An 18,832-nucleotide genomic window follows, 5' to 3' on the forward strand; every position below is an offset into this window, starting at 1 on the left:
CGTCACACAAAGCTATCATATGACTTTAGAAGACGAAGTAAATTATAACAAAATGTTATTTTTATTCTTTTGGATGAACAGTCCCTTTGAGAGTTCAGAGAAACACATACTCTTGGTGATGGAGTTGTGGAGGCTAAGAGCTCTAGAGTTTCTTTCTGCTCTTTCCATGCTGGCAGATCTCAGGGTCACATCACTGCTTGATGGCCATTCCTCAATCCCCTTGTCAGGTCCAAACTAGAGAGAAAGAAAGAGAGGAACTCTGAATAAATAGGCGTGGGTGGTATGACTAAAATCCCATATTACAGTATGAGTCATTTTTTATCACTGTAAAGGTATACAGTGCAGTGAAAAAGTAAGTACACCCAATAAAAAGTGTTTATTTTTTTTCTTTTAACACCATCAGGCAGGGTCGGAGTGGGATTCATATTCAGACCGGGATGTCATGTCCAAGTCAGCCCACACCCAAAAGGGGGTTGGAGGTGAAGATGATAACAATAAAACAAGATCACAGCAAAAATATGCAATATATGCAATTACTTGAAAATTATTTAAGCTCTCCATGTCATTATACCACATACGGCATTCACTAAGATTTTCCCTTTGTCATAAGACGTCATTGTATGTATTGTAAAAATAAGTGAATGCTAAAGGGATATTTGATCATTTCCTCAACCTCATGCCATCCCAAATGTGTATGACTTTCTTCTGCAGAACATGAAGATGTTTAGAAGAATATCTCAGCTCTGTTGGTCCATTCAATGCAAGTAAATGAGAAGCGTGAGAAACAGATCAATAATTAAGTAATTTTTTACTATAAATCTCCACTTTCACTTTCATAAGCGCTCTTCTCTCGTAAGAGTTCTTCTTCTGTTTTTGGTGATTTACATAAGCATATCACCCCCTACTGGGCAGGGAGGAGAATTTATAGTAAAAAATAAACTTAAATATTGATCTGTTTCACACCCACACCTATCATATCGCTTCTGAAGACATAGATTAAACCACTGGAGTTGTATGGATTACTTTTATGCTGCATTTATGTGATTTCACCATTCACTTGCATTGAAAGGACCAACAGAACAGAGAAAGTCTTCTAAAAAGCTTAATTTGTGTTCAGCAGAAGAAAGAAAGTCATACGCATCTGGGATGTCATGAGGGTGAGTAAATGATGAGAGAAATTTCATTTTTGGGTAAACTAAGTTTATTTGAAAGACTATCTAGGCACATAATAACACTGTAGAACTGTAACTGTGTATAACTATTTCTAGATGTACAGGCTCACACTTTAAATGGTCAGTGCTTTGTATTTTAGATAATTAAAATAGCAACAGATCCAGTGAAACGAAGGTTGAGTGATTGTTTTTACATTTTTACATGCCATTCAAAAACGTGCCATTTTACAACGATAAGAGTGAAATAAAAGACTACAAATAACACATTTGTTCTTTTCTTTTACTTGGAATGTAAATGTTCAGGACAAAGGCAAAATGGTTACTGTCTCTTTAAGAGGGTTTTAGGCACTCTGTGCAGTTTGTTTCGTTGAGTTTAATCTTTTGAGAGCTGTAAAGTCCCATTATTTTCATACCGTGTCGTGCTGTTGCATCTGTATTCATTTACTTTAAGTATTCTGTTATTTTGTGACAAAAAATACTTTTGCTATTATCATTCTGCACTGCTAGGGAAGAGGATTTCAGAGATTAATTGATTGAGATTGTGAAACTTGTGATGATCTTGTAGGCTACCTGAAGCATGTTCATCTATTCAGCTATTTCAGTTTGTCAATCAACATGCGGACCTAACCGGCCCAATTTTTGACCGGCCCAGCGGGAATTCTCCCGATCTTCCCGACTGCCACACCGGCCCTGCCATCAGGACATACAGATTGCCATTTCACTAATGTTGATAGATGGGCAATATAATTTAAAAAATGACATGCAATAAGTTATCCAACAGTAATCCAAAATCAGATTAAATTAAAAGGTGTTACTTATTACAATTTTAGGTACCAGATTACATTTCAGAAGTAATCTATCCAACACAGTCCAACATTACATCTTGCAACGTTGCTGAACTCAGTCAGTAGGTGCACGAGACACCATAAGTGAGGGAGGCATTTTATGTATTCATGCATATACGGTGTCCAAAACCGCCAACTCGTTCACCCTTTCACTATTCACTACATAGTGAATGTCACAAAGTTTGTTATATAAGGAAAGAATGAGCAAAAATGTATATACTTGGACACAGCTTCAAATGACTTTATAAACGCATCATGCCTCGAATAAAAATAAATAAATAAATAAATAAATAAAAAAACAGATTTTAATCAGATTTCAAACCACATATGGATGTGTTTTTTTTTTTTTTTTTTTTCACCCAATTTGGAATGCCCGATTCCCAGTGCGCTTTTAAGTCCTCCTGGTTGCGTAGTGATTCGCCTCAATCCGGGTGGTGGAGGATGAATCCCATCTGCCTCTGCGTCTGAGACCATCAACCCACGCATCTTATCACGTGGCTTGTTGAGCGCGTTGCCACGGAGACATAGCGCGTGTGGTGGCTTCACGCCATCCACCATAGCAACCATGCTCAACTCACCACACGCCCCACCGAGAACGAACCACATTATAGCGACCACGAGGAGGTTACCCCATGTGACTCTACCCTCCCTAGCAACCGGACCAATTTGGATGCTTAGGAGACCTGGCTGGAGTCACTCAGCACGCCCTGGGATTCTAACTAGCGAACTAGCGAACTCCAGGGGTGGTAGCCAGCGTATTTTACCATTGAGCTACCCATGTCCCCCATGGATGTGGTTTTTATTGAATTGAAAATCTTAACATCTGAATTTGGATTTTTTTCTGTTCAGATTATAAAAGACAAAATGGATTTGAGTCAGATATAGCCTGCACCATATCAGATTTTTGCTGCCTTTCTGAACAAAGCCATAGTAATTGCTAGCTGTTAGCAAAAACAAAATGATTAAACTTCAAAACTTGTTCCAGCAGTGCTGTCACTAATCCCAACAAAAGAAATGAAAGTGTGCATTTCATACCTGTTCCTCGTGCTCCGGAGGCACTTTAGATTTGACTGCCAGTATAAGGTCAGGGGTCGCATCCCTAAGCTCTCCAGGGTTTTCATAAATGTGCCCGTTTCCTTTTAGCCCCACGTTAACATACACATGCCTGATAGATATACAGATAAAAGACAGATCATTAAGATTTGAGTACACTCTGAGCTGCTCAATTGTGTATGGACAACAAAGAGGTATGTTCCTACACCTTTTGACCAATAAATTTTAATTACTTTTCCAGCCGTTAGTGACTCATTTTATAAAGATTGTGCTCACACAGAGAAATTTCTAGCCAATTAAATAGTTCACAGACTAACATTACTAAAAAACTTGCCATGAATGCTTTGTTTTTTCTAAATTGTCCTCAACTTGTCCCTGTTGTCTATGGATGAGCGCATGTGTGAGTGCTCGGCTGCGTTCGAGCACCACCTACATTTCAGATCTGTATGTTAAGATGGAAAGTGATAGAGAAAAAAATATTTTTCATTAATACTTGCTGCCATCTAGTGGAATAATACTTTTTGCGGGGAGGTAGAGCAAACAGAACCAGAATTACATGCTTATGAAGTTAGGACCAATTATTTGCAGTTAGTCCACTGTATGTGTGCAAAGAGAGCTTTTAAATTTGGGCGTGAAAAATTGCAGGCGGCAGCCAAAAAATGCACCAGCGTTGAAGAGGTTAAACACTGCCTTACCGTTAAATTGACAAATTAGATCACTTAATCTATTCAATGAATACATGACTTGTATTGCACATACTATATAGATAAATTACATTGGGCAAATAATGAGGGTGGGCTCCCCCAGCTGAGCCTAGTTCCTCTCATGGTATTTTCCCTTAACTAATTAAACACTTTTCCTTACCACAGTCACCTTTGGCTTGCTGACTGGGGGCTTAAAGTTGAAACAATGTGCATTGTGGAAGTGCTATTCAAATAAAAATTACTTTACAGTATAAAGCCAAAGACCAAGACATGTCGACCAAACTGAAAAATTACTGAGTGAAATTTGAAATAGGCAAACAAAAATCTGTATACCCTTCAAGGATATCCTGGCATAGGGGGTGGCTTTCTAGCGAGTAGCTCCGAGTGAGAGAGACGGGATTGATCTCTGGAGTTTGGCTCTTTACACTGTGCTGCAGGGACGTTGCCCGCAAGAGGGCCAAGCTGGGTGGAGAGAGAAGCGAGTATGCATCCTCGCTCCCTGAAATTTCTATCTCCTCTTCACGTCTCTCCTTCTTTTGAGTTTCGCTGTCTGACACCCTATTTTCATCCTCTTTCTTGTCATCTTCCCCTCCATCATCATCATCATCACCATCATCATCATCAGCCTCTTCTCCTCGCTCATCCAAGACCCAGGCTTCACCAGAGCATCCCTCTCCAGACTTGCTCTCGGCATCTTGAATGGCTTTCTGGTACAGCTCAGAGAAACTCCTGTGCTCGCACCAATAAAAACACAAAAAGTGAAAAGCTTGAATTTAACTGAATAAATTACATGATACACTGATAAAATAGTCAAATGAATAGCCAATATGTACCAATATTAGCTGACATATTAAAGGTAATGTAATGAAGATAATCCGAAGACAAATAGTGACAGATCAATGGATTGGCCAGGCTGATAAATTTGGCTATTTTGACCAGAGTGAAACAGAACGCTGGGATCTGGAGATGCTTTTTGAAACTGAACTCCTATCCTGACAGCCTTTTAAAACTCATTGCTTATAAGAGAGCAAGACACATCGGCCAAAGACTGCCACAGAATCATAACTTGTATTGTTTTATAAGTGATTGTGCTAAATTAACATGTAAAATTGACATCCCTATTAAAAATGTCAATATATTCTCTATTTCAGTTGAACCCCATTAGTCATGGAAGAAAACATCAATGCTACTAGAGTATTTTGGTTTACTTTTGTCATAATATTACATAATCAAAGACTTACTCATGTTGAGTACTGCTGACCCCTTGATCCATTTGTGGGCAGTGTACATGAATGTTTTTGCATAACCAATCAGTCACGGTAAAAGAAAAATGTGAGTGCGAAAGAAAGAAAGAGAAAAAATTACCTTGATGGGACACTGTCCCTCATTTCATGTCCCTCTATTCTGTTGTAGCCAACTCCCTCCCCACCCCCCAATCCATCTGTTTCCCTCAATCCCTTTTTATCTTCATACTTTCAGTCTTTATCAACTCTCTCGTTTCTTAAAAAAAAATAAAAAATCAACATGAATTTCAGATTTTCGTATTATTTGGTATGAGACACTCATGGTGCGTTCAAGTCCTCCTAGGAAGTTCGTACTAATGGTCAGAAATCGTAAATACGATGTGATGTGCGCTCAAGTGATTTTACTCTGAAAGAATGTACCCGTTTTGCAATTTCGTATTTCTTTTTCACTTACTAGCAAAGGCAGGAAGATTTTTTTAGCACCAGTGTAACAAAATGAGGAGCAAACCCACACATTAGGTGTAATGAGGCTTACTTTCTGGCAAGTTTTATGTTATTCTAAAATGTGGAAAATATGAATAATAAAGAATGAGTAGATGTGTCTAAATGTATACACATTACATTTTTGAATCTAATATTGTTCTGTTGCATCTGTGTACCTTTCAACAGCACTCCATCCTCCACTCCCTGCTTCTATTTTTTACTTTTCTGCCCACTCACACTCCATCCCTTCTCCAAAATCATATTTTTTCTTTAAAAAACAAAAATTGCACGGTATGAGTGCACGTCATCCCTAAATTATTCTTCACATTCTTTCACGTTTACAAAAAAGTTTATTTAAAAAATAACTACAACTGTCAATTTACTGCATTCTGAGTGAACGCCCCCCAAATCTACCTCAGTCACATTACAATAAAGCACAACAGTGCTCACTTTTTCAGCCGGCTTAGTTCCAGAATTATTTTTTTTCTCATAGCGATCTAAAAAAATATATACTGTATCTTCATTAAATAGTTCTAAGACACCAATCAGCTCCAAAGCGAATCAACATTAAAAAATTGATTTGAAGCAAAAATAAAGGTAAAAGAGTGTGTATTTAATGCCTTCTGTGAGGCAATGAACTACCTACCCTAACCCTACCATAAACCTACCTGTACCCTAACCTCTGTAGCAGCAAATGCGAATCTCAGTAAGTACATTGCATCAAATTTTTACTTGTTTAGTGTAAGAACATAGCAGCTAAAGACAACTAATTTACATTTTTGATTTATATGCAGATTTTTTTTATTATATGCAATAAATTTAATTATCGATCAGTGTATCATGTAATTAATTTGATCCATTTTTTAATTGAATTTCTGCTCTAGAAATAACCCATCACTTCTATTACTTGCGTGGTTTTCCATTCTTGTCTGGAGGTATGACTGTGATGTGGATCTTTTGTGCAGTCCGCAGGAGTATGCTTCTCTCTTCCTGGCTGAGGTGTACCAGAACCTGGCCGCAGAGACGAACTACACGAGCCTCCAACTGCAGTCCCCCGCTCTCCGCATACCCAAAACGCTGGAGCTCCGTTACAAAGCCTTCCTCACTCATCAGGAAGCCGGGTTGGCCGACTCCATCCCTCAGGGGTGTGATCTCACGTGCCTCACAGCCTCGTGTAACCAGCTGGTGAATCAGTATTGAAGTGTCATGTTAAAATGGCATATCTCATGAAAAGCACCAGGTCTTAAAATGAAATTGTTTTTGTGCTGAGGCACATCAGACTATGCATTGTGAAGAACAACTTAATTAAATCAAGTCTCTAATTAGGACAGCATAATAAGTTGAATAAATAACAGATTACAATTACAGCTGCCATGATGAATTAATTTTGAAAAGTGTCGCTTGCAGCTACAGTAGGCCTGTCACGATTATCAAATAATCATCTGATTGCTGTTATTTGATCTATTTCAAATAACTGCGGTTAGATAAAATAAAATACAAATAAAATAGATGACTGTGCACTTCAAATTCCAATCACATCTTACTGTCCAAATAAGTGAATTTTAAGCAAATATATAAATTCATTTGAACTCTGAACGTCTCACTGGCTCACACCATGGACAACATCCAGAGCAGATCCTGAAGAGCATGTGAAGATTAACCACTTCTGAAATGCTGTGAAGCATGCATCGTCTGTGGAGTTTCACGGCAAACTCCAGCGAAAATATGAATTTTGATAATGAACGCAAAGCACTCTAGTTTCACAATTAAAATATAATATTATATTATATTATATAATATAGCTATATAATACAATAGCTATTCAAAAAACAAAACAAACAAACAAAAAAAAAAAAACAGTGGAAAATGTAAAATGTACCAAAACTAAAGTTGACCAAAAAGAGAGAGATTTTAATTATTTGGAAATATTTTGATATTTAAAATATTATATTCCATGCCATTCATAAGTTTTTAAAGCCTTAAAGGAATACTTAGATCCCTATTTTATTATATGATTCCAAGTTAAATATGAATAAATTACTTCTTAAGGTGTATGATGCACACATTCACCTTAAAATGTATGACAATTTGTGTGACAATTAATCGTTAAAATAGTGAAAGCCCTAAAACGGACAATTAATTGTAACAATCGCAGTAATTCTTTTGACAATAAATCATCATTATAGTGAAAGTCTTAAAACAGACAATTAATCATCATAATCGTGAAAGCCCTAAAACAGACAATTAATTGTCAAGATTGCAATACATTTTTTGACAGTTAATCGTCATTATAGTGAAAGCCCTTAAACAGACAATAAATCATCATCATTTTAAAAGCCTTAAAACAGACAATTAATTGGTATAATCGCTAATTTGTTTTGATAATTAATCGTCATTATAGAGAGCCTTAAAACAGACAATTAATCACCATAATCGCAATTATTTGTTTGACAATTAATAGTCATTATTGTGAAAGCCCTAAAACAGACAATTAATCGTCATAATAGTGAAAGCCTTAAAACAGGCAATTAATCGTCAAAATTGCAATAATATTTTGACAATTAATCATCATTATAGTAAAAGCCCTAAAACAGACAATTAATTGTCATAATAGTAAAAGTCCCAAAACAGACAATTAATCATCATCATCACAATCAGTTTTTTGACAAATAATCATCATTATAGCAAAAGCCCTTAAACAAACAATTAATCATCATAATTGCACTATATGTTTTTACAATTAATAGGCATTATAGTGAAAGCCTTAAAACAGACAATTAATTGTCATAATTGTGAAAGCCCTAAATAGACAATTAATCATCATAATCTCAAAAGTTTTTGACAATTAATCGTCATTAGAGCGAAAGCCTTAAAACAGACAATGAATCATCATCATCACAATCAGTTTTTTGACAAATAATCGTCATTATAGTGAAAGCCCTTAAACGAACAATCATCATAATAGTAAATGCCTTAAAACAGACAATTAATCATCAAAAATTCAATCATTTTTTTGACAATTAAACCTCATTGTAGTGAAAGTCCTAAAAAAGACAATTAATCATCATAATAGTAAAAGCCTTAAAACAGACAATTAATCATCATAATTGATTTTTGTGACAATGAATCACCATTATAGTGAAAGCTTTAAAATAGACAATTAATTCTCACATTCCTGAAAGCCCTAAAATAGTCAATTAATAGTCATAATCGCAATATTTTTTGAAAATTAATCGTCATTATAGTGAAAGCCTTAAAACAGACAATTAATCATCATAATCGAAATTATTATTATTTTGACAAATAATCGTCATATTCTTAAAAGCCCTAAAACAGACAATTTATAGTCATAATAGTGAAAGCCCTTAAACAGACAATTAATTGTCACAATAGTAAATGCCTTAAAACAGACAAATAATCCTCATAATCGCAATATTTTTTTGATAATTAATCGTCATTATAGTGAAAGCCCTAAAACAGACAATTAATCGTCATAATTGCAATATATGTTTTTACAATTAATCATCATTATAACAAAAGCCTTAAAACAGACAATTAATTGTCATAATCGTGAAAACCATAAATAGACAATTAATTGTCATAATCGCAACAACTTTTGACAATTAATCGTCATTACAGTGAAAGCTTTAAAACAGGTATTTAATTGTCATAATCACAATTATTTGTTTGACAATTACTCGTCATTATAGTGAAAGCCCTAAAACAGACAATGAATCGTCAAAATTGCAAAAAAGAGTTGACAATTAATCATCATTATACTGAAAGCCTTAAAACAGACAATTTATCTTCACAATAGTAAAAGCCCTAAAACACAATTAATTGTCATGATCGCAATACATTTTTTGACAGTTAATCGTCATTATAGTGAAAGCCCTTAAACAGACAATAAATCATCATAATAGTAAAAACCTTAAAACAGACAATTAATCGGCATAATCGCAAATTTGTTTTGACAATTAATCGACATTATAGTGGACCCTTAAAACAGACAATTAATCATCACAATAGTAAAAGCCTTAAAACAGACAATTGTCATAATAGTAAAAGCCCTAAAACAGACAATTAATCGTCATCATCACAATCATTTTTTTTTACAGTTAACAGTCATTATAGCGAAAGCCCTTAAACAATTAATCATCATAATAGTAAAAGCCTTAAAACAGACAATTAATCGTCATAATACAATATTTGTTTTTGACAGTTAATCGTCATTATAGTGAAAGCACTAAAACAGCCAATAAATCGTCATAAAAGTAAAAACCTTAAAACAGACAATTAAATGTCATAATCCCAATATTTTTGACAATTAATCATCATTATAGTGAAAGCCCTAAAACAGACAATTAATCATCATAATAGTAAAAGCCTTAAAACACAATTAATCGCCATAATCAAATTTTTTGACAATCACCATTATAGTGAAAGCCTTAAAACAGACAATTAATCGTCATAATCGTGAAAGCCCTAAAACAGACAATTAATCGGCATGATCGCAATATTTTTTTTGACAATTAATCATCATTATAGTGAAAGCCTTAAAACAGGCAATTAATCATCATAATCGCAACAATTTTTTGACAATTAATCGTCATTATAGTAAAAGCTTTAAAACAGACAATGAATTGTCATAATCGTGAAAGCTCTAAAACAGGCAGTTAATCGTCATAATCGCAATATTTGTTTTGACAATTAATCATCATTATAGTAGAGGCCTTAAAATATACAATTAATCATCATAATCGCAATTATTTGTTTGACAATTAATCGTCAGCCAAATTTCATAATCTTATAGTCATTGATTATAAGTATAAAAACTACATTAAGTTTATTGAAAAATACTCCAATATAAACAAATATACTAGTAGTTTGACTTTGAGAGTGTAGGGAGAATGACTCCTTTACGTCATTCGCAATGCTTCATGGGAGTGGGATAGTGAGCAGCTGAGCTCTTTTGCAAATATTTATGTTTCCATGGTAACAGCAGCTTTTCTAATTGATGGATCTTTCTTCAGGATTCATGGGTAGTGTTGTTCTTTAGTGGGAAATTGACAATTAATCTTTTATAAAAATAAGTTCACACTGACCTATGGCTAATATAGAAGCATTTATCATTGCTTATATCATAAGCATACATCTCAGTGCTTAAGGCACATCTGAGTTGAAAGGTTAATGCATTATTGTTAAAAATCGATTTCTCTTTCAAGAAACCCAACTCTTTGAATATGCACTGGTATACTGCTTTACGGTGAATTAGATAACTATAATTCTTACCTCAAGCCTCTGTACCACCTCCTTAATATCCTCCATTTGGCTGTCTGGCACAGACACAGTCACCGCCTCACCCCTCTCATAGAAGATATCCAGGCAAGGCCCACCCTGAGCTCCGGTCTCTATCACTGCCTTCCATCCAATCACATCACGACAGCTGCAATTAAAAACCACCCTTCGTGTGAATCGCTCGATGAGCACCACCGATTCTGCCGACACGCCCAGCAGGCAGGGCAGGTTCAGCCAATTGCACTGGCCACCCTGAACTGCTGTGACGGCCCACACTAAAGCCCCAGCGCTGTGAAGCTCTGCCCCCTTAGCTCCCTTTAACTTTTCTTTACGTTTTCCACCCAAAGACAGCAGGGGGAATTTGGTGGAAGAATCAATGGGTGTGGTGGTGACGTAGTTCTCCGCCAGGTCTTTCAGGTACTCCTGCCGTGTGCGTGTGGCCATGGAGCGGAACTTCTCTGATTTCTCAGCAGCGTTTTCTGCATTAATGGCTTTGGCAAGGAGAAAGTCACGGAAGGCTAGCGAACGTGGGAAGCGTGCACCTTTAGGGAACAGAGGACCAAAGAGAGGGATGTCCTTGGAGCGAGTAACTGCCACTCTATGAAAAAGGAGATAAATTAAATTTGTACATAATTTTTTTCTTCTTCTATGTACAGTTGAAGTCAGAAGTTTACATACACCTTAGCCAAATACATTTAAACTCAGTTTTTCACAAGTCCTGACATTTTATCATAGAAAACATTGCCTGTCTTAAGTCAGTTAGGATCACTACTTTATTTTAAGAATGTGAAATGTCAGAATAATAGTAGAAAGAATTATTTATTTCAGATTTTATTTCTTTCATCACATTCCCAGTGGGTAAGAAGTTTACATACACTTTGTTAGTATGTGGTAGCATTGTCTTTAAATTGTTTAACTTCAGTCGTTTTGGGTAGCCTTCCACAAGCTTCTCACAATAAGTTGGTGGAATTTTGGCCCATTCCTCCAGGCAGAACTGGTTTAACTGAGTCAGGTTTGTAGGCCTCCTTGCTCGCACACGCTTTTTCAGTTCTGCCCACAAATTTTCTATCGTATTGAGGTCAGGGCTTTGTGATGGCAACTCCAATACCTTGACTTTGTTGTCCTTAAGCCATTTTACCACAACTTTGGAGGTATGCTTGGGGTCATTGTCCATTTGGAAGACCCATTTGCGACCGAGCTTTAACTTCATGGCTGATGTCTTGAGATTTTGCTTCAATATATCCACATAAATTTTCTTTCTCGTGATGCCATCTATTTTGTGAAGTGCACCTGTCCCTCCTGCAGCAAAGCACCCCTACAACATGATGCTGCCACCCCCATGCTTCACAGTTGAGATGGTGTTCTTTGTCTTGCAAAGCCTCACCCTTTTTCCTCTAAACATAACAATGGTCATTATGGCCAAATGTTACATTTTTGTTTCATCAGACCAGAGTAAATTTCTCCAGAAAGTAAGATCTTTGTCCCCATATGCACTTGCAAACTGTAGTCTGGCTTTTTTATGTCGGTTTTGGAGCAGTGGCTTCTTCCTTGCTGAGCAACCTTTCAGGTTTTGTCGATATAGGACTAGTTTTTACTGTGGATATAGATACTTGTCGACCTGTTTCCTCCAGCATCTTCACAAGGTCCTTTGCTGTTGTTCTGGGATTGATTTGCACTTTTCGCACCAAAATACATTAATCTCTAGGAGACAGAATGCGTCTCCTTCCTGAGTGGTATGATGGCTGCGTGGTCCCATGGTGTTTATACTTGCGTACTATTGTTTGTAGAGATGAACATGGTACCTTCAGGCATTTGGAAATTGCTCCCAAGGATGAACCAGACTTGTGGAGGTCCACAAATTGTTGTCTGAGGTCTTGGCTGATTTCTTTTGATTCTCCCATGATGTCAAGCAAAGAGGCACTGAGTTTGAAGGTAGGCCTTAAAATGCATCCAGAGGTACACCTCCAATTGACTCCAATCAGCCTATCAGAAGCTAATTGCCTAAATTATTGACATCATTTTCTGGAATTTTCCAAGCTGCTTAAAGGCACAGTTAACTTAGTGAATGTAAACTTCTGACCCACTGGAATTGTGATTTAGTCAATTAAAAGTGAAACAATCTGTCTGTAAACAATTGTTGGAAAAATTACTCATGTCTTGCACAAAGAAGTGTCCTAAATGACTTGCCAAAACTATAGTTTGCTAATATGAAATCTGTGGAGTGGTTAAAAAATGAGTTTTAAAGATTTCAGCGTAAGTGTATGTAAACTTCTGACTTCAACTGTACACTCAATATGTCATGACAATTTCAACTTTAATATCCGTGCATGCCCATTTTTTTCCTTCAGCAAGTTTGGTATACTCTCTTACCTGTAATAAGTATCATCAGCACAGGGCTTATGGACTTGGACAATGATGAACACATGCTGAAAGTGAGAACGGATGGCTTTTGGTGTAAAGGGTAAAGCGCCTGGTTCCTGGAAGACTATTGTGACTATATCATTCCCTATGTGCCTTTTCCTCAGTAACTAGGACAAAAATAGAGAAACAGAGGTTGCGAAAATGAGAAGTCAGGTTGTTAGTTCAGTCATGACAACTATCTGAAAGATTTAGCATGTTAATGGGGGTATGACATATTGATAGGATACTGGTATTGGCGGACTAGATCTATTACGCTGCTGATGCTGCTGCAGAGCAATTATGGAGACTTGCTAATGCTAGAACATACACAGAAATGCTGAGTTAAGCAAGTGAATAAAAGTGATTTGATTTGATTTGAACATGCAGTTGCTGCACAATTACATATAAATAAATTCCCCCAACAAAACAGGGAAGTTGCTCAAAGCGCATAACACAAAACACAACCCCCTACCAAGCAGATCTACCGCCAATACTTGTGCGCTGCTGCTGCTCTGAAGAGTCATGTGCACTGAGTATATGCTAGCTAGCTGTGCATTGGCCTGCTTGGCTGAATGGCATTTCACTAATGAACTTAATTTCTATGTGTGCCTGGGCCTACTTGGCCAAATGGCTTAAATGGTTAGTCATCTGACTCATAATGTGTCCCTGGACCACGAAAGCACAGAGCTTATGTAACTAGTGACTTAGCCTAGCCATGTGTGGATTTACTTAAACTAATGACATAAGGTAGCGATGTGTCAGTGCCTGATTTGGCTACGGTTTACCTTGTTAAAGACGCACTTCTATGTGTCGTGGCCAAAAGCAGACCTTACCGTTCAAGCTGACAGAAGAAAAAGCACCAGCAACCACCTGAGCAAATAGCTTTTAAAGAGCGCTACAGTGAAACCGGCTTACTTGCAACTGAGCAAATTTAAATGTTACACAAAGAGAGAGTACATGAGTTGATCGACTGCCCGATTACATATCAAAGGGCCTATCAGCTTACACCATGCGAGTCGATTTTCTTGACATATCGTACTGTATGTGAGCGAACAGATGACAAGTTAAAAAAACCTATCAGCTTGCGCCATGTAGAGTTTCATGTGCGAACTTAGTCATTTGGTTCACACAACGCTCAACTATCCTGTAGTATTATTATTTCTTTACATGTTAAAGGAATAGTTTACCCCAAAAATGAAAATTCTGTCACCATTTACTCACCCACATGTCATTCCAAACCTGTATGATTTACTTTTTCCATGGAACACAAAAGAGAAGTTTCGACAAATGTACTGGTCGCACATTTCCATCCAATTACAACAAATGGGACTGAAGCTTTCAAGCTTCAAAAAGGATGCAAAAGCATTATTAAGGTATCATAACAGTGCTCTATATGACTTGTGCTCTATATTGCAAGCCTGAAGTCAAACGACAGCTTTGTGTAAGGGACAGACTGAAATGCAAGTCGTTTTTAATGATAATCTTTCATTCTTGTGAGCAGTTAGATTGAGAACCATTGTGAACAAATCATTTAGTCAGTGAGTCAATAACAACTGGATCAATCTGATTCCTGAATGAATCGGACTAAAGCTAGATTAACAAACTCATTAAAACTGACACGATTTGTTAACATATCAGCTCACGAATTGGACATTGCTACCTCTCTTGCAGTGAATGACAACTTCAAATTTTGGTCTGTTCTTCGAACACTGTATGGCTTCAGAAGACTTGTGGCAGACAAGTAAACAAAAACAGAACACAAATAGTGACTCTGGAAGTCAATATATTGTTTGTTTCAAACATACCTATTGAACATATACCTGTCACTGTTTCGTCTATGTATACTTACACACTACCGTTCAAAACTTTGGAATGACTAAGACGTTTTTGTTTTTGAAAGAAATTGATGCTTTGTTTCACCAATAATGCATTAAATTTATTCAATATACTGCCAAAAAAATAAAAAATTGTAATCTTGCAATTTGTTATAATAGTTTTAAATAACTGTTTTACTTTTTATGTACTTTAAAATTTCAAATTTCAAATTTCATTGTGTTGTTTTGTTTCCTGTACAGCTGTGCATTGCCTGTACAGCTGGAGCTTTGCTTACTGCCCCCTGCTGAATGTGAAGGCTACTGCTTCTTCTTAAAACATGAGTCATGTGGGAGAAAGCGGTGATGCCATGTGAGGAGCGGATGTGTAAACGATGAGCTCTGCGCACTTTGCTAGTTTTTAATGATTTTTATGTCATAAACCGGTGAGATTTGATACACCCTGCTATATATCTGTTCTTTGAAGTCAACATGGCAAAGTATTCAAAATCCTCGGGCTCTTGAGATATTAAAAGACACTTATGTGCTCAAGCTGGTGCCTCAGATGGGCCCGCAGACCAGGGGCTCGGTTTGGATGGTGCGGTAGGAGAAATCCAACGCTAACTGGCGAGCATGTCTGTGATGCTGACGAAAGTCGTTGCGGACTTAGAGGATCTTGCTGTAATACGTAGATCGATTACTGTGATGGAAACAAAATTCTCTGAGTTAGTTACAAGCATCGGGGACGTCGAGAGATGGATCAATTATCTGGAGTCATCGGAGAGGGAATTAGCTGCTAATCTGCTAGTGACCAAAGTAGATTTGCAATGTGTTTTGTAAAAACTGGAGGATTTGAAGAATCATAGCCGGCGAAATAACGTCAGAATTGTTGGAATTCCTGAGTATGAAGAATGCCGAGATATGGTGAAATTCCTAGACGAGCTCTTCCCGAGTCTGCTCGACATAACAGGCCATAAGCTGGAAATTGAGCGAGCTCACAGGGTTCCGGCTCGCAGATCGGCTGAGGGAGAGAGGCCCCGATCAATTCTGGCTAAATGTCTGAGATCATCCAATAAATATCTTGTGTTGCGCGAGGTGAGGAGCAAAGGAAATCTTTCTTGGAAGAATCACATCATTTTCTTGTTCCCAGATTTTGCAAATTCGACAAGAGAGAAATGCGATCGATTCAAGGAATGCAAGAAACTCTTACAACAATGGAAGATCGCTTTTTGATGTTTCCAGCCAAATTGAGAATAGATACTAAGGATGGCCGCAAAATATTTACATGCCCACAACAAGCGATGTCTTTCATAGAGACAATGGGGTTAGTAAACCATTTGGTGACTTTCATATGGCCCCCAAGTGTGCTATCTCGCTGTACATACACTCGGCTGTCTGAGGAAGCTGGGTGCCATTTTTGTTTCTTTTTGTGTTGGTTCCGCCTAGCGGCTGGAGTTTGTTTTGTAGAATAACACTCCTTCAAGAAACTTCTGCATTGACGAAGGGTCGCTTTTACACTGAAGTTCCTGGCAAAATTGAGAATAGATACTAAGGATGGCCACAAAATATTTACATGCCCACAACAAGCGATGTCTTTCATAAAATCAATGGTCTGAGGAAGTCATGGTGCGTTTCTCACGTGCCTCCAAGTGAGCTGTCTCACTGAACATAGACTTGACCATCCGAGGAAGCTGGGTGCCTTTTTTGTTTCTTTTTGTGCTGGTTCCGCCTAGTGGCTGGAGTTTGTTTTGTGGAATAACACTCCATCGGGACAGTTGTGGATGAAACTGCTCGTTCTATGTGCTTATGCCTCCTATTGGCTGGAGTTTTTTTGCGGAGTATTTTTTGCAGGACACTGGAAGGATTACGTCATCTGCTGCACTCATGAACAGCCGGCTCACTGAACATTCGTTTGTCTGTCCGAGAAAACTGGGCAGCTTTATTTATTTATTTTTATGTGCTGGTTCCGCAGCTGGAATTTGTTTTGTGGAGGAACACACCTTCCAGACAGTTTTGTGAATGAATCTACAAATTCTTTGTGTTTATTCTGCTTATTGGCTGGAGTATGTTTTATAGATTTTCTGTTATGTAATTCTGTCTCACAACATTTGGACAGAAGCACCAGACTTGAGCAATCCGACGGTAAAATTGTCGCGGGGACTCTCACAGGCGTACATGGACTTTTTGAGTTTAGAAGGATGGACGCTGGTTGGCGCTGTCGTGCACGGGGTTAATGCGCACGTTTTTCTTTTTTCTGGTTTTTTTTTTTTTTTCTGGGGGAAGTTTGGGATTTGATTGTTTCACTAATGGGGATTGTGGTCTTTATAATTTTATTTTTGACACACAATCTATTTTTTCTAATATGTCAAACTGTCAAATGTTAATATGAGTGGATTATCTCTCTTTTCTTAAACATAAGAAATATGATATAGTGTTTCTTCTAGAAACGCATCTTTCCCCGCAGGAATCTGAAAAATTTGGGAAGATATGGGGTGGACATGTTTTCTTTAGTGCTGGCTCAAGTAAGAGCAGGGGAATCATTACACTGATAAGTAAAAATCTACAATTCAAATGTCTCAAACAAATTAAAGATAAATTAGGAAGAGTCATTATTGTTTTAGCAGAAATTCAGGGGCAAAGGTTGATTTTGGCTAGTATTTACACACCTAATGCTAATGATCAGGGCTTTTTTATAAATCTTGAAGGGATGTTGCAAGCCGCTGGCACCCCTCACAATATAATATTGCGAGGAGACTTTAATCTATTGATGGACTCAGTCCTTGATCATATTGAAGCAAAAGTGTGTAAGCCCCCTAGAGCAACACTGGCGCTTCACAGGATGTGTAAAAATCTTGGTCTTACAGCTATTAGGAGAATTTTGAACCCATCTGGTAGGGACTATATATTTTTTTCATCAGTCCATAAGATTTATTCTAGAATAGATTTTTATTTTATAAGTCCCTCATTTCATCTGTTGTTGATTGCTCAATTGGAAACATCTTAGTCTCAGATCACGCCCTGGTGTGTTTAGAGGTGTTGCCAAATATGGAGAAAAAGAAATCCTTTTTATTAGTTGGCGCTTTAACCCTCTGGGGTTGACGGACGCGCCTCATAACAGCGGAAACAACTTAAAATTCTCCGTCATTTTTGGGCATACATATAAGTGTAAGACATCATTAGAGACTATAAAGGGTCTACTTTTATTTGTGTACACTCACAATAACCACAAAACCTTGTGCTTTTGTAAAATAAAGAAAATAAACAGGGTGCGCTCTCAGCCGACTCTGACTCCGTGAGCATCTTTCCAAAACATGTCACAAAATTGAACTGAAACTCAGCGAATTCTTATCAGACAAACATGAAACATGTGTCTAAAGAAAGCTTCAAATGTCTACTTTTAAATAAAACAATTCAAATTTAAAGCAAATATTCTCCTGCAATCTAATCTGTATGAAACAAAGTGATGTGCAGTTTCTCCTGGCTCAGCTAATTATCCCTAATGTGATCACACCCACCAGCAGAGCGCACTATTCATATGGTAATGTGCTGAGGCGATCAATGCAAATGGTAAACGCCCCCAACAATGCCTTAAAAAACATCAAGTTCATTCACTGTTCTGCGCGTTTGGAAGATGGCATGCTACACAGGTGAGGAAGCTCCTGGATAGTGATGAAGAGTTCACATTTTCCTCAGAAGAAGAGCGGCAATCCGACAAGGAACATTTGCATTTTGAAGAGCGACTTGATCCAGCCGAGGATACAATTTCGGATTAGTAAGTCATATAGTTTTACTTACATATTAGTTGACATGCTATTTTATATA

The 18,832-nt window shown here is 37.3% G+C and overlaps 1 protein-coding gene across 9 annotated transcripts in view; it reads right to left on the reverse strand.

Moving 5' to 3' along the window:
* Nucleotides 1–18,832, reverse strand: part of LOC127452709 (signal-induced proliferation-associated 1-like protein 2) — a 112,167-nt gene that overhangs the window by 34,678 nt on the left and 58,657 nt on the right. For 8 of the 9 annotated variants that reach the window (XR_007899302.1, XM_051718384.1, XM_051718333.1 and 5 more), the window contains 6 exons: nucleotides 13,170–13,327; nucleotides 10,794–11,397; nucleotides 6,409–6,683; nucleotides 4,108–4,503; nucleotides 3,053–3,182; nucleotides 111–234 (listed from right to left, as the gene is read on the reverse strand). Coding sequence is in view for 8 of the 9 variants with exons in the window: in XM_051718384.1 (XP_051574344.1) it covers nucleotides 111–234; nucleotides 3,053–3,182; nucleotides 4,108–4,503; nucleotides 6,409–6,683; nucleotides 10,794–11,397; nucleotides 13,170–13,327 (1,687 nt within the window). In the remaining variant the exon portion in view is untranslated. Of the gene's footprint in view, nucleotides 1–110; nucleotides 235–3,052; nucleotides 3,183–3,398; nucleotides 3,513–4,107; nucleotides 4,504–6,408; nucleotides 6,684–10,793; nucleotides 11,398–13,169; nucleotides 13,328–18,832 lie in introns of those variants that run through there. The other variant, XM_051718390.1, reaches the window with a different exon arrangement.

The sequence above is a fragment of the Myxocyprinus asiaticus genome, chromosome 2, assembly GCF_019703515.2.
Source record: "Myxocyprinus asiaticus isolate MX2 ecotype Aquarium Trade chromosome 2, UBuf_Myxa_2, whole genome shotgun sequence".
NCBI classification, from domain to species: domain Eukaryota; kingdom Metazoa; phylum Chordata; class Actinopteri; order Cypriniformes; family Catostomidae; genus Myxocyprinus; species Myxocyprinus asiaticus.